Consider the following 19,779-nt stretch of genomic DNA (forward strand, 5'->3'; position numbering starts at 1 on the left):
GGGGAGGGAGAGGTGATGGTCGTTCTCCTGCGGCAGGGCGGACAATAGCAGCTCCACGAAGTGTAGCGGACAAACAAATAGCCAATTAAAATTCCGGTTGCACGGCGAACATACTTGTATCAGCTGCAGTACCAACCATTGTGCACCAAAGGCATGCGCGAGCCAGTGTCTGGATCGGTTGACTCGGTCTGGGTACCAGAGAGAAGATCGGTTGCTTACGACCAACCTCCGAGGACTATCTCCGCGGTAAGAGGAGACTCGTTTGCACCGTCCACTCGACTAAATCTTGCCTCACGAGACATCGTTATCGTCGAATCACGCTTTTATCGCGGTTGATTCGTGTCCTCGTGCAAAGGCCTCTCTTGCATGCTTACGTTTGAGTATTGCAATTACAATAGCGTCTCGAACCTATGAGCTGGATTGTGAGAATCGGCTAGATATTGGCATTGATCGCGACAGATTTTATCACAGACGGAAAAGTTCCTGAGATAAAACGCTGTATCAATTCGTATCGTTTCTCTATCTTGACATTCGATAAAATTCGCATGATTAATTAAGGAGAGAATTAATTATCTTGAAGGAGGGTGCGCTTCTCACCCACAGCGCTTAACTATAAGTGTCAGATTCGAAATTACTTTCTTACCTCCGATCCTACCATCTTCTCTATCCGGCTTAAATGTTATTAGGAAATCGTTTAATTGGTAGATACTGATTTTAACTGGCATTATGAATGACTACAAGCGTCACGGGGTCATTAAAAAGATATAAAACGTATTATCCTATTACAATCCTACGAGGCAACCTAGAGAGGCAACCGTTGCCGAGAGAATTGAATAAGGTAGCGAATAATCGCCGAGATCACAGAGATTGCTTTATCGATTTGGAGTCGTGCAAATTGTATTCCCTAAAACTCTTCGGATATTACGTGAAAAATCACGCAGTTACAACGGTCGATCGATATCCACCGATATTCGTCGATTCTCCGTTCGACGCGGTGAGAATGAACGATTACTAAATTACAACGCGCCCTTAGATACGATCAGCGGGCCATAATTGCAGGACTATTCATACATTATTGGCTCGTATATTATTTGACGCGATTCAATAACTCTGCAGCGGGACGGTCGATGGTATCTCTCCGTCGTTAAGGCGCATTCGCAATATCGATCGGCCCTGATGAATGGCCGTGTTTAAGGTCGTCATTTTTCCCGGCGATTATTAACGTTAAAATTGAATGTGTCCGTGAGCGCGGATCGGCCAGGACCGCGTGGACCAACGCGCGAAAAACGAGACCTCTTGAGAGGCATATCCATCTTCGAATGTGTGTTAAAACCATTCGATGCCCAAACTACCGGGAACGCCTCGCTTGCTACTCCTAAATGCAGCGGGCATGATTTATCGACGAACACCAAAGGTAAATGGAAAAGTTTTACTTTTTCAACTGGTCTCTTTGCAGATGGTTAAGATTGTCGCTTGACCATTATATCGCGGGCGCAAAGAGTTACTTTCAACGCGTACATAGGGAAGAATATATGACGTTGTATGTTTTTTTTTTCGCTACGGCTTGCCTGGAGTCTTTAAACCTGTCTCGAAGATAATATAGCAAGTTGATGTTAATAATCTTCTCGTCTACTCATTTGAGAAAATAAATGATACATTTGACGAGATTTTCTTTTAAGATTTTAACAAGATTTTTTTCGATATTTGAGGATTGTTTCTTTACGTAACTTTTAACATTAAGAAGAAACATGATTAAAAAGTTATTAAACATTAACAAGTTATTAAATGTTAACAAATTAAAACTATTAAGATAAATATAATTATTTATTCATTTTCATGATAATGCTTCAAAGGCGTAATATATCATAATAAAGACTATATTTTATTAATGACTTTCATATCATTATAAAATATTAAAGATATATCTTTCCTCTTATTGGTGATAATATATTTCTCTTTAAAGAAAATGTTACTCAAAACTTTTATAAAAATTCTTAGTTATGTTGGCAGCAACGCGATTAAGAAAGTCACATATGATTTAGCATGTGACAGGAGGTTAATTATTTCATTTGGAACAGTCGTTAAAATCATATTCACTCGTTGTGATTATCTAATAAGTCTCGGTACGTATTTTACGCATGCACACGCACACACACACACACGTTCACAATCTCATGTGCGTAGATATGTTCGCGAGAGTATGTTGCGGGAGTGTACGGGCGACTCATGAAGCTATAGAGGGCATAGGGGGAGAGGGGGGGGGATCGGAAGGGGTACCTGCACTTCTACGACGAGACTACCTGCGGCTAATTTACAGCGAGGAGCGCGGATAAGTTCCGCCGTTATTCTTCCAGCTAGAGTTTCTCTCTCGCGGAGGTTATCTCCTCTTCGCGGACATTACCTTTTCCTCATAACGGAGGTACCTGATTCACCTTAAAAACCAATGCCTCGTTTCTGCGTAGGTCGATCCGGATCTGCATAAGCAGCGAGACTCGCAGCACCGCTCATTTAAGCCCCTTCCTGAGAAGCAGCGACCACCTCGACGAGCGTTCGCGGAGTTAATAACGTAGGAAAAGGGAATCACGCGATTGGGTAACGAGAGTGGTGAAGTGCCGCGACTGACATATCTAAATCGTTAATACGTTTCGAATAAGAAAGATGCGAGTACATGCACAATTAGTAAAGTACACAGATGGGTGGGTTCATACGTTTTTGTTAAATATACAGCTCAAGCAGCTGTTCGATAAACTAACGTGAACAACTGGAGCATGGCTGACGAAGGATCAGGATCTGACGTTTCTAAAAGGGATGATATTGTAGGGGAGAGCAATGTCGATTACAAAACGCAAGATGAAACTGAATACGATGACGTAAGTTAAGACTAACGCTTTTTTATATCTCGACGAATAAAAAAATTAAAGAAATAACGCTTGCAATCTAAGATAATCTATTTTTAATAGGTTGATAAAATTCCGATCATAACAACCACGAAGAACGCTTTAATAACGGGGAACCTGGGACCATGTGATGCATATCCGCATCGCGTCAAAGTTTCGATTGTAGGTACAAGAAAAGTTGGAATGGCCTGTGCCATCGCAATTTTGATGAGAGTAAGTATATGCGAAACAACACATCTAGTTTGCAACATTTGATTAATTATTTTATTTCGCGTGATTTTTAGCGCATAGCGAGTGAAGTTTGTCTGATTGATCAAAATCAGGACAAGGCTTCTGCCGAAGCTGAAGACATTCAACACGCTGGTGTCTTTCTAGGATGTCCGTTGGTGATTGGCACATCAGGTATTCTTTTGGTTATAAAATTAAAAATTTAATTTAAATAAAAATTAAAACTATTATAATTGCACAATAAATCTATCCAGCTGTATTTTTTTATTGCTTTTTCTAATCATGCATTATACTTACAAAAAAAAAAAACGCTTCGTCTGTTGCGTTATCCGTGTCAAAGTAAAACCAGTATTAAGGTTGTCACCATGATTCACACTCTGGATGATCCTGTCGTCGTGCTCTATTCATAGTCATGGATCAACGAATCGTAAACGCCCATGGGACGATGTAGGCCTTCCGCGCGTTAAACGCAAGGCAGCCTTATTCGCGACAGCACGAATTCCAGAAATTTTAGATTGATACGTTCGGACTGATGAGCCTGCCGAGCGTCACCCATTGCGCCACGATCGCCTGCTCCGATCGACACCCATTTTAAGCGACGACCCGTCAGGTTGTACATGTCAACGGACCCCTGTCAACGTGCAGCGGGTTAGAAACAACGGGTCGCGATGCTCTTGCACAGGAGGGGAATGGATACCGGGTTGAGCGGCAGAATTTCGGGGACCAGGATTCCCTCCGGACCTGTCCTTTAATCTCGATTCTCATCTACATCGCCGCGTGCTCGCACACTGGCAAACCGGACGAGCGTTTCCCCTGAGTTTTTCACGGACACCCTCGTAAATTTCGTCCACTCTTATTTATCTCTGCTATGATCGAGAAACTTCACGATGCGGTATTTTGTTTCTGTTTCCGACGTGTATATAACACGCGGTTATATACCTCGTCCGACGAGCAGTCAGTTGTAAAAACGCAGTATTTTTCGTGGGAATTCAGAAGGACAATCTCGGTAACTGGAATGATAAAGTTTGATCTCGTGAATAGTTTCATCAAATTGTCGCACATTTCACCTCAAAAATGTGCTTTCGGTTCATTCGAATTTTCTCAGCGTTGCGTACAATGCAGCGTCCGGCTTTGCCGGTATTTATACCTATCGGATAGCAGAATGGCTCTTTCCGATCTTGTCTCGTGCGAGGTAGCAATTACTGGAACAAGTGGGACGACTTTTTTACGGGCTTGCCAAGTTTATCTGTAACAACATCTTTCCCCGTCGTAAATGTATCTTTCGTATAGTCGCGGTACAACTGCGTGTTACTACAAGCACTTTGTGAAAGTGTTGCTACGGAGACTCTTTATTTTTCCGACCACATGCCGGATTGTCTTCTTCGCCATCTTTATCGGCGCATCTCTTTCGATGGTAAATCTCTCTCGAAAGGAGAGAAAATTTCTTATTCTTTCTAGTCGTTTTGTATTCCACGCGTTTTCGAGGAGCTGATAATTGCGTGATTGAATGAAAGAAGAGAAGTTTCGAAAAGAGGTTCTTCGGAAACGTGTATCTGATTCTGAACGAAGTCATTTCCCGTTACGACTTCTTTTGTATAAATATCCAAGAGTCTTCTACAAAGGTTTCGGGGCGATTTATGCCTTAATTCTCTCAGGAGAGGAAATATACCTAAAAATAAAACGTATTTGCATTTAAAAATTCCACGATAATCTGATAAGATTTACATTCCGTGATAAGATTTACAATCAATAAAATTATATTTTAGATGTCTACAAAGTGAAGGACTCAACTGTAGTGATAATCGCGGTTTGCGAAAGAAAGCCTGGCGAGGAGCTGAATGTAAAGCACAACGTCGAAGTGTTTAAGAAGATCGTTCCTACTATTGCGAAGTTGGCCTGTAAGGCGGTATTACTCGTCGTAACTCAACCGATCGACGTGATGTCGTACATCACTTGGAAGTTATCCAAATTTCCTTCAAGCAGAGTACTTGGCACGGGAACTTTGCTTGACAGCTCTAGGTTTCAGGATTTATTAAGTCAAAAGTTGGGACTAGCGCGCTCGTCGATTAGTTGCATGAATATCGGCGCACAGGGTGACACGTCTGGTATATTTGACATCTTGATTAATTTTGCAAGAGATTTTTAATAAATCGACAAGAGTTATTTTTGCGACGCGTTTGCACTTTGAACGATATGATTTTACTCTTTTCATGTTTATGTCAAAGGTTATAAATACGCGGACGTTTTATTTTCACATCGTAAATATTAATTGTGTTGAAAAATCATGTATAGTTTAGCCGTGTTATAAATAAGCCAACAGTTATAACGGCAATTCTCCAACATCTGCCGTTTCACACAGTTTCCATATGGTCGAGCATTCACGTGGCGGGTACGAAGATACGCGACATAAACCCAAGAATGGGCGAAGCGGATGATCCCGAGAAGTGGCGTGACATATCCGAAGCTGTAAATAAAACGTCAGTGGCTAAGATCACGGAACATTCTCGAGAGAATTTAGGGAAGTAATAAAACGTTGACTGTGTTTATAGCGACACCGAACTTAATCGGAAGAAGGGCGAGAAAGGGCCGAGTTGCTGGGCTCTCGGCTTCTGTACCGCTGAGATCGTCGACGCCATCGTCAGAAATACTAAAGTAGTATTGCCAACATCGACATACATACACGTAAGACACACATATACACGTTACGTAAATAAGAGTTAACATTATAAAATTATTGACTATATTAAAATAGAATTTGATATTTCATCACATTATTTTGAGATTTTTAAAAGACCGAGATAATTAACGATCTAATTCAGAAAATAAATCAGAGTTGTAGAATTGCATAAAAATTTAATATAGTTTGTTCGCTACTTTAATTGCAATATGAATTATATAGTAAAATAATTAACTAGAAGTTTAATATGAAGAAAAGTAAATTAAATAAAATTATATATTATATAATCATGTATAGAAATTATATTATGATATTAGATTTATTACTAATAATAATTGTAAGATATGAATTATATATTTTGATATATACAAATATTAGAATTATTAAATCTTTAACTCATCACTTCGCGAATTGCATCGATTCTCCTCCGATACTGCGAGACAAGCAAACCGAATCTTCGCACGTTAAACGAACGCACTTATTCGCATGTCAATCCCCCAACGCGAGGAGGGAAACAAGCTCAAGGAATCTCTGTTCGCAGAGTTGCTCCCACGGGACCGACAAAGATGTATATATGTCGGTTCCCTGTGTTCTCGGCCGAGAGGGTGTATGCGCCACGGTACGACAGAAGCTGAACGATCAAGAAAAGGCAGCGGTTCAACGGTGCGCCGATGGCATCCGCAATGTACTGCGCGAATGCGGCATTCTTCGCGAATCGACGAACGACGTTGAAGAGTGACGACCGGCCGAGGAGGAGAGAAGGATGAGGAACGGATACTCGTGACGGAAACTGTGCAATGGAAGAGGAAGGAAGAGAAAGAGAGCGCGCGTCTTAGAATGCATCTTCATCAATAAAGACGATGCTGCACCTGGCGACCGGTTTCCGCGTACGTACGTACATTCGATCGCAGTAATAAACGATATATAAATTCAACTTCCTGGAAAATTAAACCAGTCGCGTTCTTCTAAGATTACTCCGCGTGCCGATACATGCACAGCTCCCGCTACAATGTTTCGTGCGAAGCTTATTATCGTTTCCTTTTTGCTCGATCGAATTTTGATTTACGAAGCCGAACGATGTACGGCGGGAAGGTGAAAGGGCGGATGAAAATGCATTCTCCGTTGCACGCGAAGCGAGTGTATGGCTGAGCTGCGGCTCTAAAGAAGATTGGATAATTTAAACTATAATCTTTTTCTGCATTAGAGAGAAAGAGAGCTTTATGTTTCTTCGTTGTAAGATCGTTGCGTCTTATACATATACGTTTCATACGGACGTCTCTGACATTAAATTTGTATGAGATTTATTTAAACATTTTAGCTTCTTGGAAAAATAATAATTGTGAAAATTGAATGATTATTGAAGTAAGAAATAAAATTTCTGTGGTGAAATGAATTAGTAAACTCTATAAGGATGGAGAATAATATTCCTAAGACCCTTCTTGAATATCTTGTAAAACGGAAATTGAATGTATTTCTTTAGCAACACAGCGCATCCCACCTGTGCGAATCGAACAGCTGTCGATCAATTTCACAACCTTCTATCCCCTGAAAAACGAAAACTATAGCGGGGCCGATGCGCGTTCATCGCAATTGGCGATTCGTCTCTACATCTGTTTCGAGCTTTTACCTTTTTATATAACAAACATTTTTTCCAGATTATAATTGATTTTGTACGGCGCGATTGAATTTATCGATTGCATCTTTCGTGTGTGATTAAACGTGTTAATCGGATCGTATATCTCCCGCTACAAGATATAATTCGAAGTTTACATTTTGTACATATATTGTACATTATAAGCGTACGAGATACAAAAGGCAAAGAAAATTTTTCCACGTTTTATTATACAAAACTAATTTGACTATCTTATATTGCAATATCTCATTTTTTGCCAATATATATATATATATATTTTAAATCGACAGTAAAGCTACTTGTTACATATTCGCCGTCGACTTCATTATCCTCCTGTCAAAAGTATCTTCTCGACTGTCTGCTTTTCCAAACGTGCTTCCTAACTTATGTAAATTTTAATACACAGAACGCAAAATTTTTTGAAAATCGTCAATCAAACACACATCCACGATGTCAAGCGGTTTTTGGTTTATCTAAATTATCTAGTTATATCGAAAAGCGAGTGAAAACGTCGGTGCATCGAATATGACGGAATCTAGAAGGAAATCACCTGATGTCGCCGGCAATACGGTAACCTTTTTACTGACTAAACAGGCAGAACATCTTGTGGATGGCCATCGTGTCAAGGTCGTTGTTGTAGGCAGCGCACCTAAAGGCGTTGCCGTCGCTATAGCGATTCTATTCAAGGTTAGTATAATACATTCTCAATTTCTTCTGCGATTCTATCTTTTCGTGTAATTTTAACTTTAAATTTTAACTTTATATTTTGTTATATGTTACATAATAATCATGTTACTGTCATATAAAATCAACATACATTTTGTATTATTAATTGAAAATAGGATGTACATAAATAATCATCAAATTGTTATACTTTATAATGTGTGATAAAAGTTATGCTGGGATATATATTTATTCGCAAATTATCTTACATAATACAACACGCAATAATTTCAACTTAAATACATACTTACTCTAATTACAAATTACATGATATTCTGTCTATTATTATTGCAAGCATATCATGTGTAAATGTAATGCTGTAAATTTCTACACACTTATACACATCTCATATTTCCATATTTCCATATTTATTTTTAAATACGTAATATACGATGGCATATGATACGTTTTGTGAATTACTGTTAACCTCGTATAAATTTACATATAAGTGAATATCAATATTAATACAATTCATGGAAATATTATACAAAATTTATTAATGTATGCGTATGTAATCGATTTGTGCATTGTAATTCGTTTTATTATAGATGATACGATAATATATTTGATATATCAATTTATATGAACACGTCCACACTAATTTCGTGTGAATAAGACATAGAGCAGAGCGCCGTATCTATGTGGCTTAAACACATAATTCGTATTTGTGTTTCGGAGAATCAAAGATATAATGCTTTATGTCAGCGGATCTCAGCAACGTCTTCGTGTATTGCATCTAATGTAAGAAAGGATGACAGAACGAAGGAATGGTCCGGCCGATGTGTGTAGGTTCATGTGTGTGTGCATACGTGCGGGTCTTACGGGTTGGACGACTCCTGAATGTAGGCTCGTTAGTGTGCCATTTCAAAAAAGCTATTATGCAAATGACCCATGGAAGACCAAAAGAAGGAATTTGGCTATAGGAAGGAGCGGGGCAAAACATGGAAGAGAGGATAGCAGGAAGAAGACGATAGAAAGTTGTAAAGAAGCGTGCATTCTTTCGCTCGTTATCGGGTCGTAACGCAAACGTTTACACGTCGACTGTGCGCCTTATGTGCAGAATAACTAACCGACTGATTTATGTTCTTTTTTTTAGTAACTATAGAGAGAGATCTTATTATAACACGGTTTGCCTGAAATAAATATTTTATAAAACTTTATAATAGTAATCGATTCTCAAGATTTTACAAAAGTTATACTTAGAAATTTTCTAAAAATTTCACGGGATAGTTATATACACACGTAACATTATTTTTCATCTGATTTTTAACGAATTGAATATAATAATGGAAAGAGAAATATAAAATTGACTGTAATATTCTAAACGAAATCGTATATTATTATTGTATTGTTTAGATAATTTCGTTTCATATCAAAGGGAAAAGTTAAATGGAACATGTGAATTTCTTTGTCATAAAGATGCAGCAATGTACTATCCATATACTGTACATTCCGGTAGAGGGTAATAAGCGTGGGCGACTATAATTTCAGGTTTCGGTTTCCGCAAATTTACGAGGGCAAACAATAGTGCTCGCATGCGATGAAATACGGAGGGCGTAACTAACAGACTTCTCGTTAGATAATGTTACGGTGTACATCGAGAGACTGAATAACATGTAACGGAGTTCGTCATGTATAAAGAGGTCACGATGGTGCCGAATAGCTGAAATATTAGAGACCTCGTTATACCGACGATGATAATAGCTTTTAAGGAAAATTGCTCGCGTGTCATATCAAATTAATGCCGTGGATCTCCTTAAAACAGCATCGTTGTCGGCGCTTTTGACGATGACGAATGACTTCCTCTTGCGCGACAGTCAGCCTTCATCAGAACTGAAAGTACGCATTCCTACTTAACGTCGATCATTTAGATTAACTGTGGGAGTCGAAATTTCGGTGGCGCTTGTCCGACATGATCACAAAGATGTTCTGATTGCCGGATCGTCCGAGGATATTCCGGAGGAACGGAGAGAGAAGAAGAGCAAGAAGCGAAAGATACGGTTGAGCCGTGCCGTTGCACCTCGCGTCGTAGCTTGGCAGATCGCATCAACGAGATCATCGCGAAGTACGAACGTACGACTACCACGGCTTACCATCCACCTTGCGGATCTATCTGCCGTAAGTGGTTCCTTGCAACTACACACGCGAGGTATGCTTCTTTCTCCGATTCTTCTCGCTTCGTTCCCGCTGTGACATGTCATATTGGACGGTCCGTATCAAGCTGTGCGAATTATACCAGATAAAACCGTCGACAAAAGATACGTCGTCCGTATATCCGAGCCAAAATCTACGTTGATATTTAATACGCAGGGCAATTATGTCCGCCTCTTACGCATGAGATCGCGAGAGATCTCAAGTGATTTGATCAAGAGAGATAATAGAGAGATTTTTAAATTTTTAAATTATCTATTTCGTCACGTGTTATTACGAATATGTACAAATATTTCCAGAATTATTGAAAAAACAATTGTTATATGCACAAAGAAAAAATTCAGCAGCTTACAATATTTCATGCGGAAGTCACGCTTAACGAAGTATGATAATTAAGTGGCGCATAAGTAACAGATCGGAAGCACGAGGGCGCAACGTAATATATCGAGAAGTCGTTTTGTAGTCAGCCGGGCGTTTGTCTTAACGCGTGAAAGCACCATCCATCAGGAAGAAATGCGTCCGTCTGTTCGATGCATAAGCGTCGGTAAAACATACTTAATATACGCGCCGTCCGCTGCTATTACCACAAAAACGCATTTGTAACTTAACGTCGATCATTTAGATTAACTGTGGGAGTCGAAATTTCGGTGGCGCTTGTCCGACATGATCACAAAGATGTTCTGATTGCCGGATCGTCCGAGGATATTCCGGAGGAACGGAGAGAGAAGAAGAGCAAGAAGCGAAAGATACGGTTGAGCCGTGCCGTTGCACCTCGCGTCGTAGCTTGGCAGATCGCATCAACGAGATCATCGCGAAGTACGAACGTACGACTACCACGGCTTACCATCCACCTTGCGGATCTATCTGCCGTAAGTGGTTCCTTGCAACTACACACGCGAGGTATGCTTCTTTCTCCGATTCTTCTCGCTTCGTTCCCGCTGTGACATGTCATATTGGACGGTCCGTATCAAGCTGTGCGAATTATACCAGATAAAACCGTCGACAAAAGATACGTCGTCCGTATATCCGAGCCAAAATCTACGTTGATATTTAATACGCAGGGCAATTATGTCCGCCTCTTACGCATGAGATCGCGAGAGATCTCAAGTGATTTGATCAAGAGAGATAATAGAGAGATTTTTAAATTTTTAAATTATCTATTTCGTCACGTGTTATTACGAATATGTACAAATATATTTGAGAATTATTGAAAAAACAATTGTTATATGCACAAAGAAAAAATTCAGCAGCTTACAATATTTCATGCGGAAGTCACGCTTAACGAAGTATGATAATTAAGTGGCGCATAAGTAACAGATCGGAAGCACGAGGGCGCAACGTAATATATCGAGAAGTCGTTTTGTAGTCAGCCGGGCGTTTGTCTTAACGCGTGAAAGCACCATCCATCAGGAAGAAATGCGTCCGTCTGTTCGATGCATAAGCGTCGGTAAAACATACTTAATATACGCGCCGTCCGCTGCTATTACCACAAAAACGCATTTGTACCGACCCTAGGAGAATAATGCCCATTAATTTTTACGAGGTGATTTACATGATTGTCCGAATATCTCATTATACTACAAATTAGTCTGCACAAATTAGAACTAGTCCTCGGAACCACTCCAAGCTTAATGATCCGTCGCTCAAAAACGAATATGGATTGCTGATGATTCTCTTTATCCTCGCTCTCGTTTGCCGCGTCACTTTACAAATTGTACAATGTTATAATTGTTCGATGCATAAGCGTCGGTAAAACATACTTAATATACGCCCCGTCCGCTGCTATTACCACAAAAACGCATTTGTATACGGTACCGACCCTAGGAGAATAATGCCCATTAATTTTTACGAGGTGATTTACATGATTGTCCGAATATCTCATTATACTACAAATTAGTCTGCACAAATTAGAACTAGTCCTCGGAACCACTCCAAGCTTAATGATCCGTCGCTCAAAAACGAATATGGATTGCTGATGATTCTCTTTATCCTCGCTCTCGTTTGCCGCGTCACTTTACAAATTGTACAATGTTATAATATTTTCTGGATTATATACCATAATGCGATATTCTCGAGACTGTATACGTGAAAGTAAAAAATCTGCAGAGATACAAATAGAAAATATTTATGTGAAAACCATGATTGCAAGAGAAAAATGAAGTACGTGCAGACAGGGGATCTCATTCTTCATGCTCGTTTGACATTCCATAACGAATGCGATCGCAAGGAACCACGCATTCAAATCTCCTGCCGGGTTGAAAAGGTAGTCCCCAGAAGAAACCTACGACGAGAAGAAGCTGTACCAGTCCCGTAATTATTCATGAATGAATTATCGCTCTGCGTAAGACATCGCTTGTGTCACCAGGTACAGCCACGACGACGACGAGACAAAGCGAAACCGACAAAATAAATCTTTCTCGAAAACAGCGCGGATCTCGATGCGGTACTTTAATAAATATGTTCTCACTTTCCGAGAGATGATCTTGATGTTTATTACGTAATGATTCGAAATGTAATAAAACTGCTACCGGGCAGTGATAATCTCTAATTAATTTATAGCTTCTCTGTCAGCCTATTCTGTATTCTATCGTTCATTTCTTGTGTTTTTTTGCAGCGCCTCGCCTCGGAGCTCGTCCTCATAGACGTGAACGAAGATCTTGCCAAAGCGGAAGCAGAAGACATCAGCCATGCGGCGGCGTATCTCGGCAATCCCAAGATTATCGGTACTAAAGGTGAAACTCGATGGGAAAAGGGGAGAGGGAGAAAAACCGTCATTACATTTTCCGCGAGTAACGAGCAATTATCTCGAAATGAGTATTTGAACCTTTTTGAAAACCGCAACTCTTTGGAAATTGAAAGAAAGCTATCTTTCACATTTTTTCAAAAATGTTGCTTATATAAAAGCTGTGAAAAAAAAATATAAAGTCTTTTCTATCTATAATATAAGACTAATTGTTTTGCATTAAATGATGAATCATTCAGCATTTATTACATTTTGATAGATTATGCTTGTGCCAGAGACGCCGCGGTATGTGTGATCACAGTTGGAAGCCAATCTCGTGAAGATCAGCAACCGGCCGATTATCTAGAGCATAATCTGAAAATCTTCAAGGATATCATTCCGAACGTATCCAAGTACGCCCCAAACAGCGTTCTTCTTATTCTTTCAAAGCCAGGTACATATCATTACTATATTTAACGCATTTGATAACAGAAATTGCACACATATGACATTTTAATTTTCTCGATGGAAACTTGTGTTGTATTTATTTAACAAGTGATAATAAATTAATCTTCTTTTCATCAAAATATTTTACATTTAAATACATTGTAATCGATAAATTGGCATAATATTCTATAACCGCGAACATTATAAATATAATAATTGAAAAATATTGTCTCGATTTCCTTATTTAGTCGACATCTTGTCGTACGTTGCTATGAAGTTATCGGGATTTCCACCCAATCGTGTCATAGGACTAGGAACATTTCTGGATAGTTGTAGATTCCAATATTTTATCGCTCAGAAACTCGGAATTTCGGCGAGCGCAATTCAAGCATTAATTATTGGCGAGAGCGGACCGGCTTCTGGTATAATTTATATAAAATCTATAGTAAATTGTAATGTGGAACACGTCTCACATTTTTAGTCAGTTGATTTCTTTATTATTACGATATTTTCATTAACTCCTCTATTTTAATACGTTTAGTGCCGGTTTGGTCCGCCGTTGCGGTAATGGGTATGCCTTTAAAAGACATAAATAAAGAGATTGGCACGAGAACAGATCCGGAATCCTGGGGAGATTTGCACACAAAAATCATTGACTGCGATAATGAGTTGATCACAAAGAAAGGTTATCACAGCTGGGGAGTCGGTATCTGCGCAAGTGAAATCGTCGATGCTATCGTGCGCAACACTTGCGCCTGTTTTACTGTTTCAACGTTTCTGAAGGTTTATTGATAGGATTTATTTAAACTATATCTCAATTTCTCTTTTTTTTTTGCAAATTTGAATTAAAAATATATTTTTATATATTATTTCTTCGTTAAAAATAAAAAATTTATTTTAGGGTTGTCGACACGGACTAGAAAAAGATATCTTTATGTCACTACCGTGTGTAGTCGGAAGAAACGGCGTGCAATCATTTATTCGTTTGTTATATACAGCCAAGGAGCAAGAACTGATGACAATATCTTGCCGAAGAATTTATGAAGCACAGAAATCGATCCTTGACAAGATTGAATGAATAAGAGACGTAAATAAAGTATTTCTCGCATAATTTTACAATTACAACACATTCGATTGTGTGCAACTTTTTAAAGATATTAAATATTCTGCACAATTAACAAGTAGATCGTTTCAATTTTATGTCCAAAAATAAGGAAAGAAATTGGAGAAATCAGAGAAAATTTTAAATATATATATATATATATATATATATATATATATATATATATATATATATATATATATATATATATATATATATATATATATATATATATATATATATATATATATATATATATATATATATATATATATATATATATATATATATATATATATATATATATATATTTAAAATTTTCTCTGATTTCTCCAATTTCTTTCCTTATTTTTGGACATAAAATTGAAACGATCTACTTGTTAATTGTGCAGAATATTTAATATCTTTAAAAAGTTGCACACAATCGAATGTGTTGTAATTGTAAAATTATGCGAGAAATACTTTATTTACGTCTCTTATTCATTCAATCTTGTCAAGGATCGATTTCTGTGCTTCATAAATTCTTCGGCAAGATATTGTCATCAGTTCTTGCTCCTTGGCTGTATATAACAAACGAATAAATGATTGCACGCCGTTTCTTCCGACTACACACGGTAGTGACATAAAGATATCTTTTTCTAGTCCGTGTCGACAACCCTAAAATAAATTTTTTATTTTTAACGAAGAAATAATATATAAAAATATATTTTTAATTCAAATTTGCAAAAAAAAAAGAGAAATTGAGATATAGTTTAAATAAAAAAGAAAGTTACGGATTATTTCGCAAATTTTTTGATGTGCTAATTTGCATCAGTTGAGGCGTTTCGTTGAAACACCAAGCAGTGTACTATGCTCTCGTGACAAAGGATCTTACTTTTTGCCATCCGGCTTATCCAGTCGAGTCGAAGAGTTAAAAAGAGAAATCTGCATTTGTTTTATAGGACGATTTGGTTTTGTTGCGCAATCTGATGAATAAGGAGTCTTCTTATAAATTGCAGGGCGTACTCCGAGGATTTCGGCTCCAATTTGCAAAGATTAATGCAGACTACTTGTAATTAATTGCTCTGTGTATGGAGCAGTTAACCGTCCTGCTAAAGGCGATCGACATGATAAAACGATTGCTATTATAAATATAAAGGAAGGCAGTTTCGCGACCCTCTAGTGGTCAACGATATACTAATTTATTATAAAATTCACGCATGTTGATATCACGTTTTTTGTCTCTGTCATTCTCTACATTAGTTAAGACGTTCGTTTGCCAGTATAACTGCTGTTTGAATATCAATAATAAAGTATCTCCAATATACACAAGAGATCGAATGTATCATTTAGTGGCAGAATATTTTGTGCAATAGCTTTGATTTCAGGCTGCATTAACATTTTATGTATGAATGATAATATTACGTGTCGACATCAATTCATGCTATAAATTAAGAAGAAATTATGAAAGAGATTATTATATAATTATTAATAAAATCTTAAGCACACAGGTATTTTCATCTCCAGAAAGTAACATAAAATATAAAATTCATAATGAATATTCACGATCTAATCTTCAAGGACAGTTTCTTATTTAATGGTCGTTCTTTCTACATATATCAGCAAGTTGTTTGAAGTGGTGGTAAAAACGTAGTTTGCGTAATCGTCTCTAGAGATGAATATAAATAGCCGATTGAGTGGAGGAATCTGGCAGAATATAACAAGATCGAATAAAACATCGGAAATTTTACGAAAATTCTTCTGATTTCTGATTATTTATAATTAATCAAATTTGCTATCAGTGACTATATTTACTGTAATTAAATATAGTTACATGAAATATTTTGTTCGAATATTGTGTGTAATCATGTTGGCTATCAGTTTATCGCTAACAACTTGTCAGAACACTGAGAATTCTCCAAGAGAATCACTTGAACCTCTTGTTCCTGCTAATATGAGACGTGTACCAGAGAGACAACATAATCAAGGAAAGCTTTGGACAGCTCATTTTGCAAATGTAATTACACTTTTATTATTTTCACATTTAATGCTAATCATAAGTAACAGATTTCTGCTTTAAATTTTTTTAGAAATATCGCTTTTATATTACATTTCACTGCTTAGAAATAATTGCTGTAGTATCTAAAAAATAATTAAGGAGGCTTTTAAATATAATAAGCATATTTCACATATTAAATCGTTTCAAAATTATTTGAGAGAGCAATAAGACAAATTTGTGTAACTTGAGAAATATATTTGTTGCAAATATTTAGAAGAAAATTGTTATTTAAATAAAAAATGTTGTTTTTAAATAAGAATTATTGAAGTTTTAATATTAATCTTTGATTTTTTTGCTCTCTGCACAAAGAAAATTTAACAAAAATTATATTTTTGCAGTTTGGATAATACACAAATGATTGTTTGATAGAAAATTGGTGTGTATGCTTCTGATGTTCATTATTCTGACAAAACTGAGTACGTGAGAGACAGTAGCTGTTGGATATTTTAGATATTATTATATAATGATGCGTATATGAAGGTATAATTTATTTCATAAATATAAAAAAAATAGAATAAAATAAATTCTTACATTGTTTACATTGCATACATGTCTCAAAAATGTGTGCGATATATATTGTCTAAATGGCACATTTTTTATTTGTAAATAATAAATAGAACTAATATATAATTGAAACAGCTTAACTAAAACAGTTTTATTTTTATTAAAAACTAAAAGAGCATTTTGCATTATGAATAAAGTAAGTATTCCATAATGTCTTAAAAAATAAAAATAAAAAAATGTTTTTGATTAAATGAATAATCTTGTTTATTAAATAATTCTATAATTTTGATTGTTTTTATAAAATCTGTGATTTTTATATCAATACAATTGAATCTTTATTTAAAAAATAATTATGTGTTAATATATTTTAATTTATAATTTCTTTATATCGCAAAGAAAGTGTAGTTTAATATAGGTATAGTAATAGGTTTTGGAAAATATATACTTTATGTTAAATATTCTCTTTTCTTAGTTTCTTATTCTTTATGTTATTTATATTGCATTAATTCAAATAACCTTCCGACTTTAACATTACTTATAAGAAATATACATTTTTATATGCATATGAAATATGATACATATATTGCAGATGCATCGGATCCAAATGCAACTCTTGTATTCTACTATAATTATACATATATAATATAGCTACAATTGGTTTGCAAGTTAATTGCTATCTTATTTGAGTATCGCGGTATGAAAAAGAAAGTATGAATTATTGTCCTTATATTTAACGTTGATTATCTTTACCCGCATGCTTAACATTGAGATCAACATTGTCTGAGTTTTATTTGTTTGAAATAAGAAAATAGCATTTATAAATGCAGACATAAAATAGGCATTTAAATTTGGTTATATCTGATGTTAAACCTGCGAATATGGGTTTTGTGCTAATTAGCGAGCCCGCGTTATGCAAAAAGATGAACTCAGAGACAAGTTTAAAAATGTATCTACGCGATCTGCTATTGAAAATTCATATCTGATGTAGTTTATACGAATGAAAAGTAGGAGGAACCGGGGAACATCGCCCAACGGGACTCGCGTAGTGGTAGGTATTACTAATTACACATATATTTTTTTATTCCAAGCAAATATAATGCCAAAGCGGTCTCGAAGCGAGGAGACTGTCGATGAAAAAAAAAGGTGTGCAAAGAGAAAAGATGAAGTAAAAAAGGAGACACTGCCGTGCGAGGAAGATCGGTGAAGGAAGTATGTAAAAGGAGGATAGGGTAGGGGTTGCAGTGCATTACTCAAAGCCACCCATATGCCATCAGCAACCCAGGACATATGTATATGGGAGTCTCAAACTGCGCGCATACGCTCGTAAAATCGCCGTGGCGCAGGAGGCAGGTCGGAGTCCTGATTGAGTTACGATTTAATTAGTCCGTGCGGCCAATCAGTAATTAAGATATCCGTTAATCAATGGGCACAGCCTCTCTTCGATCTCTCTTTCTTCTCGGGCTCGTCGTTGCAGAACTTTCGCCACTTTCTCTCTTTTTTTCATTCTCTCTTCTTTCTTAAAAAACTGTTTATGTTCTTTTTGTATTATTTCTATATTCTATCAAATCTACTTTTCACTATAATTTATTATTAAACTTGAACAATTATTATATATTGATATATCTTGAAATTTTATTCAATAATAAAACGTCTGAAATGAAAGATATAAATATTTGGTTTTATTTTAATTATATTTTCATGTGACATTATATATAAACTAGATAATTAATTTTGCATTGCATCTCATTTACGTTTAATTTATTTATACAGTATATTATTGCTTACTGTTCTTTCAGAGTCATATATATTCTATAATTCATTAGTTTTATCCATTTCGAAGAGAAAAATACTGAACATTCCCGGCATCTGTTGGAAGAAGAAGGAACATATACGATCAAAGGTATATCCGAGCACGTCTGTTTGGCCATCTTTTTATAAACTTGTTTACCATGCATAGTCTTTTCGATCCAAGCAAGAAATTTCACAAGTTTTATGTATGCTAATAATTTTTTTTTACACTAAAACAATATTGATGCATGTATATGTATTCATATAGCAGTACCGATACGATTTTAAGAGGTAAATACTTCCTTTGAATGTGTAAGATTAAATCTTCTCTGTATCGGTTGTCTGTGTAAGATAACGTTGATTGTAATTAATAGCCACTGCGTTGTAGCCCTTACAGTCAGTTAATTGTCGGGAAAGATTAACGGCGTGAAATCACGCCACTACGATTGTCCGAAACCAATTTTTATATTAACACACACCTTCACAGATTTTTACACAATAAGATTTTTAGGAGACAATAGAATACACATTTTCCCGAGCAATATAAAATGTTTCAATAAACAAAATTTATTACAGATACAGGAAATTAAATGTAAAAAATTGATACGTGTATTGTGTAGAAAATAAATACGAAAAATTCATTGCTGAATAAAATATACATAAAATCAATTATTCGCCATAGAAATATTTAATGACATTTATATTTATTTAACGCAATTAGTAAATTGTAATGATATTTATATAACGTATGTCTTTTTTATTCACGAAAGATACGGAAGTTAATCGAATCCAGACATATATGTGTACATACATTCTTGTAGACGCAATTTAGCTTGGCTGCAATGGATCGCGAAAATATGTACGCGATT

The 19,779-nt window shown here is 36.4% G+C and overlaps 1 protein-coding gene and 1 pseudogene across 1 annotated transcript; both read left to right on the plus strand.

Annotated features, from left to right (window-relative positions):
* The first annotated feature begins 2,732 nt into the window (after nt 1-2,732).
* LOC115232800 lies at nt 2,733-6,953 on the plus strand (annotated as a pseudogene).
* Nucleotides 6,954-7,960: 1,007 nt separating this feature from the next.
* LOC115232846 (L-lactate dehydrogenase A-like 6A) lies at nt 7,961-14,569 on the plus strand. The gene is made up of 8 exons (XM_029802979.1): nt 7,961-8,122; nt 10,380-10,427; nt 11,011-11,178; nt 12,924-13,041; nt 13,312-13,485; nt 13,727-13,900; nt 14,020-14,261; nt 14,380-14,569. Exons 1-8 carry the CDS (start codon nt 7,961-7,963, stop codon nt 14,554-14,556), a joined length of 1,263 nt encoding a protein of 420 aa, XP_029658839.1. The 3' UTR covers nt 14,557-14,569.
* Nucleotides 14,570-19,779: the final 5,210 nt, after the last annotated feature.

Source organism: Formica exsecta, unplaced genomic scaffold (assembly GCF_003651465.1).
Source record: "Formica exsecta isolate Colony F162 unplaced genomic scaffold, ASM365146v1 scaffold15, whole genome shotgun sequence".
Classification (NCBI taxonomy): domain Eukaryota; kingdom Metazoa; phylum Arthropoda; class Insecta; order Hymenoptera; family Formicidae; genus Formica; species Formica exsecta.